At 35.0% G+C, this 15,857-nt stretch overlaps 1 protein-coding gene across 1 annotated transcript in view; it reads right to left on the minus strand.

Annotated features, from left to right (window-relative positions):
• Positions 1 to 378: 378 nt before the first annotated feature.
• Positions 379 to 15,857, minus strand: part of LOC149534865 (acetyl-coenzyme A synthetase, chloroplastic/glyoxysomal-like) — a 217,189-nt gene continuing 201,710 nt past the window's right edge. The window contains exons 11-18 of the mRNA XM_089807220.1: positions 11,416 to 11,492; positions 11,036 to 11,114; positions 10,704 to 10,772; positions 10,407 to 10,582; positions 9,941 to 9,997; positions 5,630 to 5,720; positions 5,422 to 5,520; positions 379 to 861 (exon numbers count right to left, since the gene is read on the minus strand). Coding sequence (XP_089663346.1) covers positions 676 to 861; positions 5,422 to 5,520; positions 5,630 to 5,720; positions 9,941 to 9,997; positions 10,407 to 10,582; positions 10,704 to 10,772; positions 11,036 to 11,114; positions 11,416 to 11,492 — 834 coding nt within the window. The 3' untranslated portion in view covers positions 379 to 675. The remainder of the gene's footprint in view (positions 862 to 5,421; positions 5,521 to 5,629; positions 5,721 to 9,940; positions 9,998 to 10,406; positions 10,583 to 10,703; positions 10,773 to 11,035; positions 11,115 to 11,415; positions 11,493 to 15,857) is intronic.

Consider the following 15,857-nt stretch of genomic DNA (forward strand, 5'->3'; position numbering starts at 1 on the left):
TTGTACATGTGGATGAAACCTATCCAGACTTCAAGGCTATTAGAAATACATCAATGCCAATAGTTCATTGAGCTTTTATTTTATAATTATTAGTATTTCTTTCAATGGAATATACGATACTATCTTTTAACTCTTGAAATCTATTGTGCATGGGCTTGGTTTTTTATGTTTTGCAACCTTATGTGATCAATTTTGGTATGCATTGATTGGTTTTAGTATTGATCTTGTGTTCCTTATTTATTTTGCATTTTTACATTTAAAATATTTTGTCAAACTAAGAGAATGAGCTCTACACTCACTTTTAAAGTATTGATTGTTAAATTACTTTGTTTCTTCAATTCATGAAAAATATTCACTCATGAATTATAACATTTCACCTTTTGAAATAGAGACGATTTGTAATTAGAAATAAAACAAAATTTTTCCATGTATTTTAGTATAGTGCTTTTTTAGAACCTAAAAAAGCCACAAACTCTATTTGACACTAGTATTTAGTAGATTGCTTTCTATAATTTTATCATGCAAAAGTTCAAATATACTTTCAAATTAAATACCTATCGGCATACCTCTTGCACCTCTTTCTGGTGCAAGTGCTAGTAAATAGATACACCAAAAGGAGATTGAATTTGGATCACAGATTTGTGCAAATCAGACTTTGTGTCAAGCAAGAAAGTTTTAGATATTGCTCAGCTCAATCAACTGGTCAATTACACCTGGATCTGCCAGTGTACTGGTATCACCAAGTTCATCCCATTGCCTTGAGGCAATCTTTCGCAGTATTCTCCTCATAATTTTTCCACTTCTAGTCTTGGGTAGGCCTGGGGCCCAGTGTATCCTATCTGGAGTAGCAAAAGCTCCAATCTGAAATTCAAAAATTGCAAAACTACTTAACATTCTAATATATATTTAAGCTACACTAACAATAATAATGGAAACAATGCCACAAAACAAGAGCATCAGTTTAAAAACCATCAAGTTTAGTGTAGTGTGAAAGAGAACTCTCTTTCATTTGCATCTCTTTAATTAAGGAATATACTATACATTTAAAAAAAATTAACATCAATCATAAATATTTTCTTTATTGAATAAACGTGTCAGAATGTTTTGCAAATTACCCCAACCACTTAATCATATAGTGAATTTACCATCTAATTTGACTTGAGCTGCAAAGAGTCAAGGTTCTTTTACTTTATGTTGTTTTGAGATTTGAGGCAAGAAAATAAATTCCAACAAGAAGATTTTGGTAACTGAAAATGAAATTATAAATGAAATGAATATTCTTGCATGTGTCCAGGGACCAACAGTGGAGTGGACAGCATCTAAATGATAAGGTAATTCTATATGCTAGAGATATTATAATTAAGGAAGCTTCAGCTGTAATATACCCAAAACAAGGACTCGTGCATGTGTCAAGGGGCCAACATTGGGGTTGACTTCATCCAATGCTAAGGTAATACTATATGTTAGAGATACCTAACTAAAGAAGCTTCAGCTTTTATATACCCAAACCAAGAATGTGTGCTTGAGCATGCGTGTGCATAAGTGAGAGAGAGCTCAAACACTAACAAAAAGGAAATATGTTTGTCAAGCACTGTTAGGCAAGCCTTGATAATTCATGTGTACCAAGTCAGTTCCATTACATCCCATCCCATGAACACATTTGCAAAACAAAACTTCCTGAGTGTCTACTTTGTAGAGCAGGGATAGCCCTGAAGCAATCCCCATAACAACAAAGAAGCTGCTCCTCCTCAGGGTTAGGAAAAGCATAAGCAGACTTAGCAGTTTTACCAGCCTACTACTCTATGTAGCATTATCATTCTCCAGAAAAATCCAATGAATACCAAAAGCAATTGAAAAAGGTGGAACAAAACGAGATCCAAATATAGGTACAAGTATTTGAAAATACTGCAAAACTGTATGACATAGATTAAAAGACAGGTGCATCAGAGTTTGGACCATACCAAAGGTGCCCAAGAATTGAAGACCGTAGTGCAGGTGTGTTGGTGTACCAAACCACACTGGGGATGTGTAGTGCCTGCCCCTAGTTTATATTTCTGTTATCATTGCCTAACTCTTTTAGGCCAATTTTATGCTTGATTATTAGTAGTATTGTTTTGAGATTATCAAATATTGTTTCACATTCAGTTGATTATATGACGAGATTACTTATACTTCATGTATGCATGATGATTATTACAGTGATTTAAGTTATTGATGATGATTAGTTAGATGGATTATCATGTGTTTTCTTGTGGATACTTATCCCATATTGCATGTGTATGGTGTGCGTGTATATTTTCTTTATGTATGAACGTTTTTGATGTGGTCAAGGAAGAGAGTCGTAGTCACCTGCTAGTCGAGATCTACAGAATGCACCACTTCTTGCCATTGCCTATTTAACTTAGTATATATGTGTTTGTACATGTGTGGATTTTATGCGGATTGCAGGTATCGGGTATCGACTTCCTTGAATTGCTAGGATGAGCATACCCTATCGCATTATCTCAATGGTAATAGAGGGGAGATAAATTCTTAAGTCCAAATCCTAACCTTTAAACCCATTTGTCCTAGAAAATTAGGACAAGTATTTGAGTTTATTATCTTCCGAATGTGTCTTTTGACGTAAGTTCATGATTATAACCCTTTAGCTTCATCTTCTATGTGTTTTTCTATGATGGGTTTCATATTTCATCCTTTAAGTCTTTGGTGATTTTTCTATTAATTAAGTCAAATTAAATGATTAAATTAATTAAATAAAAAGAATTAAATTTAAAGATAAAATTATAAGTTTAATTTTAGAATGGGATAATATTTATTTAATTTAATAATAATATATTTAGGAGTCCATTTTTAAATAAATGCTAAATATCATTATTACTTAAGATAATAAATATTTTATCAATTAAAGTTTCGAAAATAAATTAAAGCATGGAAAAAAATTAATTTATTAAAAAAATTTAAGATTGCATAAAGCATGCATGAAAAGAAAATTTAATAAATTAATTAAAAAGAGAAGTCAAGTGAATTTAATTAAGATATTTTATATTTCAATAAATGTGCATGAAAAAGATAAAGAAAAAGATAATAAAGAGTTAAAAACTGGTAAGCAAGGAGTCCTCTCAGGTGATCACACAATTAATGCCCCGATTTTAGGAGAGAACTCCTTATTACAATTGAGGGTTCATTTTCAAAGGTCCATGAATTTTTGTAAGGAAAATTTTGGAAGAGAGAAGGTTTTGAGAGGAGAAATTTCTCTCACAAATCTTTTTGGGTGTAGCGATTTAGCATCAGAGCCCAGGTAGATTCTTGTGATTAATTCGCACAGTTAATTACGCTATTTCTTTTCCTGTCTTCTTCGTGATTGTGATATAATTATCTGACGAGTATTTTAATTTGGAATTATCGGTATGCATGTAGATTTCTTCTGCATACGTAGAGATTAAAACATCTTAGATTTCTTGTTCAGTAATTTTGAAAATTAGATTTAATCTAGGAAAGGTTTTGAAATAAAAAGGGAAATTTAATGAGAAAATTCGACTGTTTGGTCGTATTTCCTCTATCAGATCATAGGTGGTCTAACTTTGGGAGTTTTGACTTTGCACTTATGCCTTGCTTGAATGATTCCCATGAGTTTGATAACCCACTTAGAGCTATAAGGTATAATTCTTTGCTTTCTATCTCATGCCCTATGTTTGATAGTTGATCCCTCAATTCTATTATTCTCATGAAGTAAGCATTTACAGATTCTTCTTTATTCATATTTATGTGATTCAACTGTGTTTTGGGTGCAAGGGTTCTGCCTGTATTATTTATCTCGACGGTGCTCTCTGGAGATTTTAACATAAGGTATGCAGTTGTCTGCTGTGCCAAAATAGGTGCTATGTGGTCTCTCATAGAATCCACAATTAATTTCATATAATATCTCGACGGTGCTCTCTAGAGATTTTAACATAAGGTATGCAGTTGTCTGCTGTGCCAGAATAGGTGCTATGTGGTCTCTCATAGAATCCACAATTAATTTCATAGCTTTCTTGTTCTTTTCAATCCATTGGGATTTTTTAGGCTCATCTGCAGGTTCTGACCTTTTATCTTTCACATATGAATCTACTTTGTGCTCATCCGATATCATCATGATTCTTAATTTCCATGCTACGAAGTTGTTGGCTCCCTCAAGGCGATCTTCAAACCTGATTGGATTTGTCTTTTTGAATGAACGAAGAATGGCAGAACTCCATCAGCATAGGCATTCAGATTTCTTAAGATTACCTCCAATATTCTTAACGAGGCTTTGATACCATGTGAAAGTTCTGGTAAACATAATTAAGACTGCAATAATGTCACTTGCAGAATACTGATTTTGTTGTCCTCTCTTCTTGGTTCAGGTGATCACAGTCCTAATACACAATTCCGACTTAAGGATTTTATTCTGGATTCAAAAGCTCTTGTTATTTCTGATATCTGATGCAGATATAGAATGATTTTATGTTTTCTATTGTTCTATTTTCTTGCAACGATATCACATGTATAGCCTTTTGAAAGGGCAGTCATGACTATTGATTAGAAATAGACATGACGTTTCAAATTGATTTGTGATTGGTCTCAAACCTAACTAATAATTTGATAAACAAACTAATCCATATATATCAGAATGCAGATTGGGGATAATTCATATTAATGATGCATGTTAGAGACCAAGAGATGATAGAGGATTTCGAACCTGGAAGTGTTTGTAGCCAGATCATAGTTGAAAGAATCGATGCATGTATAGTTATCAGATTTATCATTCTTTCATCCTGACCGACGCTACCAATTTTAACAGCTTTGGATCCCATTTCCCTTTTCCCAATTTCATAGATTCTTTGGATTGTTTGAACAAATTCTAGTCTACAGTGTACACGTACTTGCATCCCCCAACCTCTGCTTTTAGTTGTACAGTGTAAGCATGATAATTGCCATAGGTCTTATTCTAAGTATGAATTGCATAATTTGAAACACACTTTTAGTTCGGTTGAATATTTGTATTTCCAGATTTGGGTTTTAGGTTTTATTTACAATAAGCTTCCCTTTCTGATTCAAATGATTGTTTTGCCATACTCTTTCATTTTGTATCACTAGAATTTGCAAATTAAAGTGTTATATACAAGTCATAAGCATTTTTCAAAACCATATTCCACAGTTGCTTTCCTCGGGTTCTTCCATTCTCCTAAATGCCATAATAGCAATCCTTTTGAAATTATTTTAATTATGAAATAAATAGACATCAGACATTTCATTCTCGTTAAGACATGTAAATGCACTATTGAGATGCACACAGTAATCATTGTGAAGTATTGCCATTCATAAGTATAACATTTGAATTAAAAAGTTATGAGAAGGTATGGTGTTCAAAATAGGTACCAATTATTTGGTTAAAAACTCTACCTGATTTCGAACAGATAATTTAAGTTGTGTACGAAGCTCTTCACTATATTGAACCCCTTCAACAATTGTCACAAAAGCATAAATACTCTGACCTTTAACCTGGAAAATACATTACAACAATAAAAATAAAAATATTAATATCTGCAAAAGGGACATATTCTGAGCATGCTAACGTGGCAATACTTCTTTATGCAGTTGTAGGGTATACCTCGTGCTCTACCCCAACCACAGCTGCTTCAGCACAAAGTGGATTTGAGACAAGAGCAGATTCTACCTCTGCTGTGCCAATACGATGCCCGCTGCACATACCATAAGCAAAGCAACACTTTTATGATAAATGAATAAAATAGAGAACACATTATCTGAGAAAGGAAATAATAAAAGTAAATGTGAAAAAATCGTATATTTTAACAGTTGAACTGCATTCTAGCAAAAACAACAATGTGAATACAAAGTTTGAATATGAAACACAAAGAAAGTTATATCAGGCACCTCCTAAGGGCCAGTACTAAGGAATTAAGAATTTCTAGTCTAAAAACACCACAAAACTTAGATGCAAGTGTAAGTCATCAGAGCGATGCATACAGGCACTTTATGAAACATAGCAAACACTTAGATTTGATTATATAACACACAATGACTCTAGTGTAGCAATTAGGTTATGGTGACATGGACAATTGTGAAATTAAAGTGTAATGTACACATCTTTAATCTGTGGATTATAGATGGAATTGGTAAGAATATGCATGAAACATTCCATTCAACAAAAATGTCTTCAAAGTTTCCTTGATTATCTGTTTGTTGGGTCAATACAATATGTTTCCAGTAATTCATCAAGTTCCATATGGTCAAGGTTGAGTATGTTGAGAAATATGTACATTAGAAATGTGAATAATGATGTCATTCCTCTTCATCTAATGTCCTGAATATTCATTTCTATCTACAGTGTTGCAATCTTATAAAGTCAATAGAATAGTTTACCTCTGCACATGTGCTTCAAGCAATTGATCCATTCTAATCAGCCAAAGGTATACTAAGACTGATAACAGCATCTAAATAAGGCAATAATGTGAATGGAAAGAGCAGGCTACTATATGACTAGCAAAACATATTACTACACTCTCACCAAATGTTATTTAGCATGTTCATCTCCACTTACCTATAAATCAGACCATGCTGGAATTTCATTTACATGGTATTGACCAAGAAAACTGAAGGTGTAAATAAAATTCAAATAATTGGGTTTAAGATGAGAGAAACCCAGCAAATTAAAAATACTGAAATATTTCTAACAAAGAGAAGAAACAAGAACTATTATTTCATGGAATCTAGTGTATGGAAAGGGAAACAAAAATAGAATGATTTGAAATCCATTTACAACTCATACAGATCCAAAGATAATCTTGACCTGGCTGAATAATATACTTTTGGCTTCCAATTCTAAACAACGCTTAGTTATTGTACAACCATACAGATTCAATATAATCTTGGCCTATCCGAACATACCAATGACACTTCCTATAGAATGGTTTGGAATCTAATGACTATGCAGATTCAGCATAATCTTGACCTAGCTGAATATAATACTATTGCATTTGTTAAATCGCAATTTTCAACCTAATTTTAAATGTTCATATAGCCATTGAGATGTCATGTGAAGTCAGTTGACAGTTGAAATTTGTTATAATCATGTGAAATGGTAAGATGGTTAATCATTATAATTTCATATGAAGGTGACATGCTAGTTAATCGTTATGATGCTATTCTATTGTTATCTTGAAATCTTAGAAAATTGGTTATCATCATGGGCAGTGGGATGATGGTTTATGAATAATAATTTGTTATGGTAAATTGTCATTATATTGAGGAATATAATATAATCATGGAGAATTCCCTTGCAGGAGCACGTCAAGGGGGGGGGGGGGAACATTGCCAGAAAGGAATTGGGCATGGAGGGGCACCACCATCACTGAGAAAATAGGTACAAGCCCTAAACCACCTAGGCTAAGGATAACGACTAGGCAGGCAAGAGTGTACATTGGACGACCATGAGCTAACTTGTTAAATCACATATCATTTAATAGTAAAAGAGATTACTAAGCATGAATTGGAAATTGAAAGAGTTTGTACCTTTGTAATTGTGTTGTTGGTTGGAGCCTTCTAATGTATAATCACGTCTTATCATATCGACATCATGATACCTACATATCTATACATGTACATAAATGTATAGGCGTACATACGTAAACCAACTTTATATATCTAAGGACGTATATGCATACTTGATATTTGGCGTAAACGAAAGAAATATATAGTTGGGGCTTACACATGTACACGTATATGCATACATACATATCTAGGTATCTATAGATACCATGATGCTAAATACTAAGACAATATTATTTCTTTAACCTTGGCGGTGGTCTAATATTATTTCATGCATAGCAACCTTTCATATTCTATTTTATTTTTTCATCGGGCCTTATAATTTGAGTAGGCCATTTTAAATATTGGGGCCGATGACTTCTTGTTTACATTTGTAACTCTCACCGCCACCCTCTTCTTGTTATTAATGTGCATATGATTTTTTTTTTATTATTCTTTCCGATGCCATGGAAGCGGGTCTCTTCCTCTCGAAATTGTCTGGGTTTACATTTGTTCTGCAAGGCACAAACCCTCGGCAACATGGATTACTGTCTTTTCTTGCATCGCTATTTCTCAGAACTATAGTCGTAGTTCTTACATCTGTTTGATACGAATTTTTCCTACATTCTGAGTTCATCTAAACACCAAGTAGAGTCACTAGAAGTGATGCTTGTTCTACACCTTGGTTTGATAGAACACAACAGCGAATTGTATGAAACGACTCCAGGCACAGCACAGTCCAGATCATGGTTTGCTTTTTATGTTTAAATTTTTATGTGGTCTTTGAAATATATGCATCTAAACTTGAAGCCTTTTTGTGGCTCAGGCAGTACATACAACCACCCATTGGGTGAATATGTAAGTGAATAAGGCTTTTATTGCTTGAAGTTGTGGTAGCAAATCGGATTGCCCAATTTGATGGCAAACCCTGGTTCAAATCCGACTGATGACCACAGGGGGGGTACATCCAATAGTTTGAATAATGAATTACAACTGTTTGCTGATGATTCCCACTTAGAAAATTAATCGCATAATGATACATGTTTTTAGTTAGTCAAATCTATGAAATATCCTCAGAGTAAAGACCTCTACTCTTTAGTCTATGAGTTAAGGACAAGAAGTAGAATAAGATGCAAATATAGTTTGCTTCATAATACTGTGATAAGTCCGGATAGGACATAAGATTTGATTGTGATTACAATACAGAAAGAACACATAAGCGTGCACCCAAAAATTCATCCAGGAGGCCATCTAGGCTGAGATGAAAATCATTGTACCATAGAATTATTTCTTGCATGAAAAGAAATCAGCCATTATTAATAATAATTGTAAGCTCAAAGAAAAAAGATATTAATCCTCAAGAGTCGGCTCATGGTAGTCCAATATTCAAATCTTTATGCTTAGTCGAGCGGTGGGAATGATACCCTAGTACTAGGTTGCTCAGTGACTGGTTAAGTTGTTCCATGTCTACTTTTGGGTAGGGACGGCCTTTCTGGTTAAGAGAAAGTGTGGGGATAAGTTTGAGGTCCATGGTTGGGTGGTTAAGGCCCTGACAATGTTTCCCCTCTCCATGAGATGTCAAGATGTGCATCAAATAAAGATAAGTTGAGCATTCAAACATTTATTGGTATCAGGTATTTTACTTTTGTGATGTTTATTCAAGTAAGAAGATAAAATGGATTTATTATATATCATCATTTCAGATATTTTCCTTTATTGAAAGCAACCTTTCTCGTCAATATAATTTGTAACCAGTTAGATTGGTTGATCTTCCAACTGAATATGGAATATATCTATAGGATTGTTATTTTAGTCTTTCATTTATAAGAATAATGATTATGAGCATATCTTCTAATCTTATGTTATCGCCATAGTTAGCAATGGGAAGAAAAGGAATGAAATAGAGATAATCGACGCCCTAAATGATCCAATGGTAATTGATGCCCTATTTGATATAGTGGTATGTGATGCCCTAAATGATATAGTGATATTTGATGGTAATCGTTGTTTGATTTTGATATAGTGGTATTTGTGGACTAACCTAGGCGTTTGAAGAAGCAACCCTAGATTGATTTCAGTTTCGAGTTCCATGGTATGTATATTTTAATTTCCATAGTAAATTTATTGATGGTGTTTCAATTGTTAGTTATGAAAATTTTGTGTAACTGACTATAACCTTTAATCTCATTCACTTGAAACTGTCTTCCTATGAAAATGAAGTAGTAACTATATTTCTTAAATATGATAGTTGCTAATTAAGACCCGGGAAAAGTGGATGTTACAGCCTTCCTATTCTCAATGACTTCTATGGTCTTTGTAAGTGAAATCTACAAAAACATCTGAAAAGCTCAACAATGAAAGTTCTTAAACACACCTGACATTAATAACGTCATCCACGCGTCCCGTTAACCAATAGTAGCCATCCTTGTCCCTTCAAATGCAAAGTCAGACAATCAATGATACAGTACACATAAATATATCTAAAAGAGAAGCTTATAGGTACTTGAATAACAAATGTGTTTGCTTGGCATCTAATATTTATATTTAAAATTTTTATCAAGGACTAATTTTTTCTCAATACTTGTCTTAGTGCATGCTAGCTTGTCTAATTGCACCTCAGCCTTGGATTGAATTGCACACAATACATAAACTTGTTACAAAAGCAAATAATTATTAATTAGAATAATCTTGTAACTATTTGACTAGTAATACCCATTTGCTTTACATTATTTCCTAATCATCTCGCATTTGTTTCAAACACTACACATAAATAATAATTCACATAGGCAATATAATAATTTACAAGAGACTTCATTTATCAGTTCTACAGACTTCTTTACCTATTACACCCATCGCCACTGAAGTAATAACCTTTGAAGGGTTTGAAGTAAGTTGTTTCATATCTTTCATGGTCACTAAAAAGAGTTCTGAAACAACCAGGCCATGACTTCTTTATGCACAAATAGCCACTGCATTCTCCTTTCATTTCAACCCCATTTTCATCCACAACAGCAGGCTGGAAACGATAATTTAATAATGTAAATTTGGCAACAGTTGCAACATTTAATATAGTAAAATATTCAGAAAGCTAATTTGAAAAAATTAACCATGGTTGCATAAAATATGTCAATACCTACCTCAACACCAAAGAAGGGAAGAGTTGCTGAACCAGGCTTTAGTGGCCAAGCACCTGGTATAGGGGTAATCTAAGCAGATAACAGAAATAAATGAGATTCAAAACTCTCAATAAAATGTTACCTCAATTTAATTTAAGTTCAGACAATCGCGTTTTCATGATTACATAACATAAGGCTGCAATCATCCATACATGGTCTAAACAGAATTAACTATAAATTTCAAAGCCACCCCAGATAAAGATTATATACATAGATTTAGTGATCATAACTGCCCAAATGTGACTTTTCTTGATGAAACTAAACAATCTAATAAGCACATCAACAAAATATACCATGAAGCCACCAGTCTCAGTTTGCCACCAAGTGTCAGATATAGGACAACGACCATCTCCAACAATGTTGTAAAACCACCTAGACTTATGGTCAAAATCAATTTCTATTAGTATTGTCTATTCTTTTCAAATCACCTAGAAGAAATGTTTTAAGCTTATACTTCATAAACGAGAAGTATTTATTATTTTTATTAGGATAAATGGTTCTTCTCACTGAACATATATTGTTCTGAATTCCTATTTGTGAACTACAAGAAGCAGACATTATAAAGTTCAAAACCCTTTTGATTAAGTGGATTTTATTCCCACTAAGATATTTGTAAATATGACAAAAATTAACTATCTTGCTGAACAGTTCTCAGCATAATGAATGTACACACCTCCAAGCTGTTGGATTTATGGGCTCTCCAACACTTCCCAAAACTCTCAATGATTTACGTGAATGACGCCGAACATTCTGCATAATCAAGTGCAACAGAAGAATCAAATCATGTCACTCTTGCAAAACATATTACAAAAAGTTTGTATAGGATCAGAAAAGTTCTGTTTTTAAATTTATTCAAAGAAAGAACACAGGGAACAGAATAATACAATCTTCCCATAGCTATCATCATAAAAGTTTCCATTTGTAGATGTAGGACAAAAAGGATAACAATCTAAAGATTTGAAACCCTTTTGAATCTATCCTTTTGCATGCCTTCAGTATTAAAAAACATTTCAAAAGTTGATAACTACTTTATAAATGGAAAGAGCAGTGTTAAGTGGTTATAGTATATACATGTACAATTTCAGGATCAAAGAGGACATAAAGAAAACATGATAGCCAAACCAATAAAGTATATGATTATGCAGAAACCCCTCACTTTACTCATTCAATCATCATATATAAATAATACATGATTCCAGATGGCTATACTAATATGCAGCTACCCAACCGATGAGCATTTGCTAACAAATAATTAGGTAAGTAGTAAATAAATTTATTAGGAATCAATGAGAAGGTCATAACAAATAATTAGGTAGGCGGAAAATAAATTAAGCAGGGAACACATAGGGGAAGATCAAATATGTACTGAGCTATACATGTAATACAAATTCAAAGTAGACAGGATACTTTATATGCAAACATTCAAATTTCAAACAATTCCCTTTTAATTAAAAGTCTCAAATAACAACACAAAGTATGAATCAGTCCAATGGATAGCTCAGGTGTATATTGACTATAACCTAAATAGAAAGAGATTGATGTTGTGCACAATTGTACATTGTGCATATGCAACTTTGGCAGAATTTTATTTTTATCCTTCAGAAAAAATGTCTCAGCCCTTGGTATTGGCATCTATCAATCACAGAAACTGCCGTAAAGATTCAATTTCCTAACCCAATGCAACCATAAATATAGGTAACACATTTGTAAATGATTCACTCTCCCAAATGATTACTTTTGACTATTGTGTAGAGCCATCTCCAAACATGGTTAAGTTGTACTCCTACTCATCAATGCAATCAATCTCCAATCAAAGAGATCAACTCAAAAGCTAACGTCAATCGCATCATAAGTTCTCACTCCCATATAATGATGTGTCTAGTAATATCACTAACCCTTTCCACTCAAAAAACTAGAATCAATGTCCAACATCAAGCAAACCAGTTACCAAATGATGTCTCATGATCAAGATGCTAAACTAGTCGATCCCACTTTGTAATAAACCAATCATAATGGGATGATCTCATTCATCTTTCAGATCCTATCACTTTGCTGAGCTGCAGCTGATGTGACAAATCCATAGTGGCCAGCCACAATGATAGTCTTCAACTCTCACCATCTTTGGGACTGCTTCTTAATCTCAAAAGCAATATCAAAATCTATCAAACAAGGCAAATTTGAAGTGTGGACATGTAAAAAACGTGTGTAATGTTCCAATCCTTGTACTCAATTATGTGAGCCTTAGATAACAATTGTTCCAATCCCCGTACTCAATTATGTGAGCCTCGGATACCAATTTCTTCGATGTCAATTGAATAGGCAATGCATATGGTAGGGGAAGAAACAATTGAAGGCCTGGAAGGGACCGTACATTGTTTAAGGTAAGGTTGTACAGTGAGGATGAAGAAAGGCTGTACGGAGGAGATAACTTAGATATCGTACGGTGGGAGAAAAGTGATGTACGGTGACCAAATTGCAGGTTGTATAGAGTCCAACGCAAGTTTAGTGACAAGGTGTTCGTACGGTGACAAAAGTAGTGGGGCCATATGATGGGACAGAGGGACGTACAGAGAGAGTCTAACTTGGCTATACGGTGCCGGTTGAAAATGGCCGTACAGGGTGACAAGGATGACCGTATGTGGGGGAAAATACTAGGGGCCGAACGGTAGGCTTACGTGGTGAGCAAATGTATGCCTAAGGGGATCGTACTATTGATGCATGAGATTGGAGTGTACAGACAGTGTGTCAACAGAGAGCAAATAAACAAAGAGATTATAATTACCTAATACAAAATACTAGAGAGTTGATCAATTAAACAAAGTGATTAAATTCGCAATATGATGGTGCTCTGACTTGCCAGATCCGAGCGAAGTGTTACAAGCGGCAGAATAGGGTGAGGGTTAAATCCCACCGAAACCGGACAAAACCAAATAGGGAAGGTCTTTCACTTCCGAAATGGCGAACAACAGAGAACTCCAACAGCAATTCACAATACAGAAAAATAATCCAAATTGCATATCTAATGACTACCTATAAGCCATGCTTAAATACTCGTCGAGGAAAACTTTCCGAGGGTGTACAAAGATAGCCGACGACGACACAAACTACGAAAACAAGACAAAAATGGGTCCAAGATTAATTGGCCCATTAACAATAGTTTGATATTGGTTTATTTTATAACGGGAACATTATAGTCCTCTCATCCCAAATTTTGCTTGTCCTCAAGAAAATGCAATGCCGAGTGTTGGAGAGTGTGCTCGCCCTCCCATGTCACTTTGTCCAATGGCAAGTGTTTCCAATGCACCAAATATTCCTTCATCGTGCAGTTCCGCAGGGTCTTCTCACGTACTTCGATGATCTCGACTGGTTCCAATATGAGCTTTCCTTCTTTATTGAGTGGCGGAAGGTCTGTGGCTACCATGACGTTCTGCCCCATGACCTTCAGACATGACACATGAAAGACGCTATGAATACAGCTCCCTTCCAGAAGTTCCAGCTCGTAAGCGACTTCACCAATGCGACGAACTACATGATAAGGGCCATAAAATCATGGCTTCAATTTTTCTTTTCCCTTTTCCTTCAATGAGGATTGTCGATATGGCTGGAGCCTGAGATAAACCAAGTCTCCTACTTTGAAACTCTTCTCCATTCGATGTCTGTCGGCGTACATCTTTTGTTGATTCTATGCACGTTGTAAGTTTTCTTTCAAGTATTGCAGGATGTCCTGTCACTCCTGAAGCCAGTCCCTTGTCCTTGGTGCACGACTGTCTCCTAGCACTGTGTCAATGAAGGAGAGGGGTTCATACCTGTACAGAACTTTGAATGGTGCCATTCTGAAGGATATGTGATATGTGATATTGTAACAATATTCTCGTAGGTGTATATACTTGACCTATGCCCATTGTTGTGCCGAAACATAGTTTCAAAGGTAACCTTCAAGCCACTTGTTCACGATCTCTGTTTGTCCGTCTGTCTGAGGGTGGTAACTAGTACTTGGTGACAATTCTGTCCATGCCAATCAAAACAGTTCTGTCCAGAAGATACTAATAAATCACCCATCCCGATCACTAACAATGTTTCTTGGTAACCCGTGCAGATGAAAGACTTCTCTAAAAAACACATCGACAACTTGTGTGGCCTGAAAATTTGAGGGGATGGCGAAGAAATGTGCGTACTTTGTCAATCTATCAATCACCACAAAAAATACAATCCTTTCCGTTTACCTTGAGAAGTCTCATTATGAAATCCATCAAGATACTTTCCCCATTATGTTCTGGAATTGGCAGAGATTGCAGTAACCCAACAAGTAGAGTATGTTCGGATTTGTTCTACTAGCAAGCCGCACACTCTCTTACATATTTGCAATGCCTCTCATTTAAGTCCTTTCCATGAAAACCTCTCCCGGAGACTTCTGTAAGCTTTGAGGAAGTTCGGGTGTCCTGCCAAGGGTGAGAAGTATACCTCCTTCAAAATTTTCTACTTCAATTTGGATTTCGGCACTAAAAATATCCGACTCTTATAGTAAATGATGTCATCCACCACTTTGTACCAATCATCCAGGGTGTTGCTATCCATTAGCTTACAGGCAAATGTGTTTTTGGAATATTCTACCAACAAATGCACCTTCCAGTCAGCTGAAATCTAGTTTAGTGAGCAGATGGCGGGTCTCCTGGACAAGGCATTTGCTACCACATTGTTCTTTCCTTTCACATATTGAATGTCAAAATTAAAAACTTAAACCTTACCCATTTTTGTTGCCTCTCGTTCAAGTCCCGTTGCTTTAGAAAATATCTCAAACTATTGTGATCCATATGAACGACAAACTTGGCACCCACTAGATACTGCCGAAACTTGGTTAGTGCATGTACAATGGGCAACATCTCTTTGTCGTAGATGGAATATAAGTGTTCCGTTTGTGTAAGCTTCTTGCTCTCATAAGCTATAGGGTGTCTATCTTGCATCAAAACTGCGCCAATGCCTTCTCCGAATGCATCACACTTTAGGTAATGCAAGTACGGGACAAGTGCTCATTGTCTCTTCCAGCTTATCAAAAGTGAGTTGTTCCTTTTCATTCCACTAGAAAGACCCCTTCCTTGTCAAATCTGTTAAAGGTGT

Source organism: Cupressus sempervirens, chromosome 10, assembly GCF_028749045.1.
Source record: "Cupressus sempervirens isolate cs-2001-9-10 chromosome 10, ASM2874904v1, whole genome shotgun sequence".
NCBI lineage: Eukaryota > Viridiplantae > Streptophyta > Pinopsida > Cupressales > Cupressaceae > Cupressus > Cupressus sempervirens.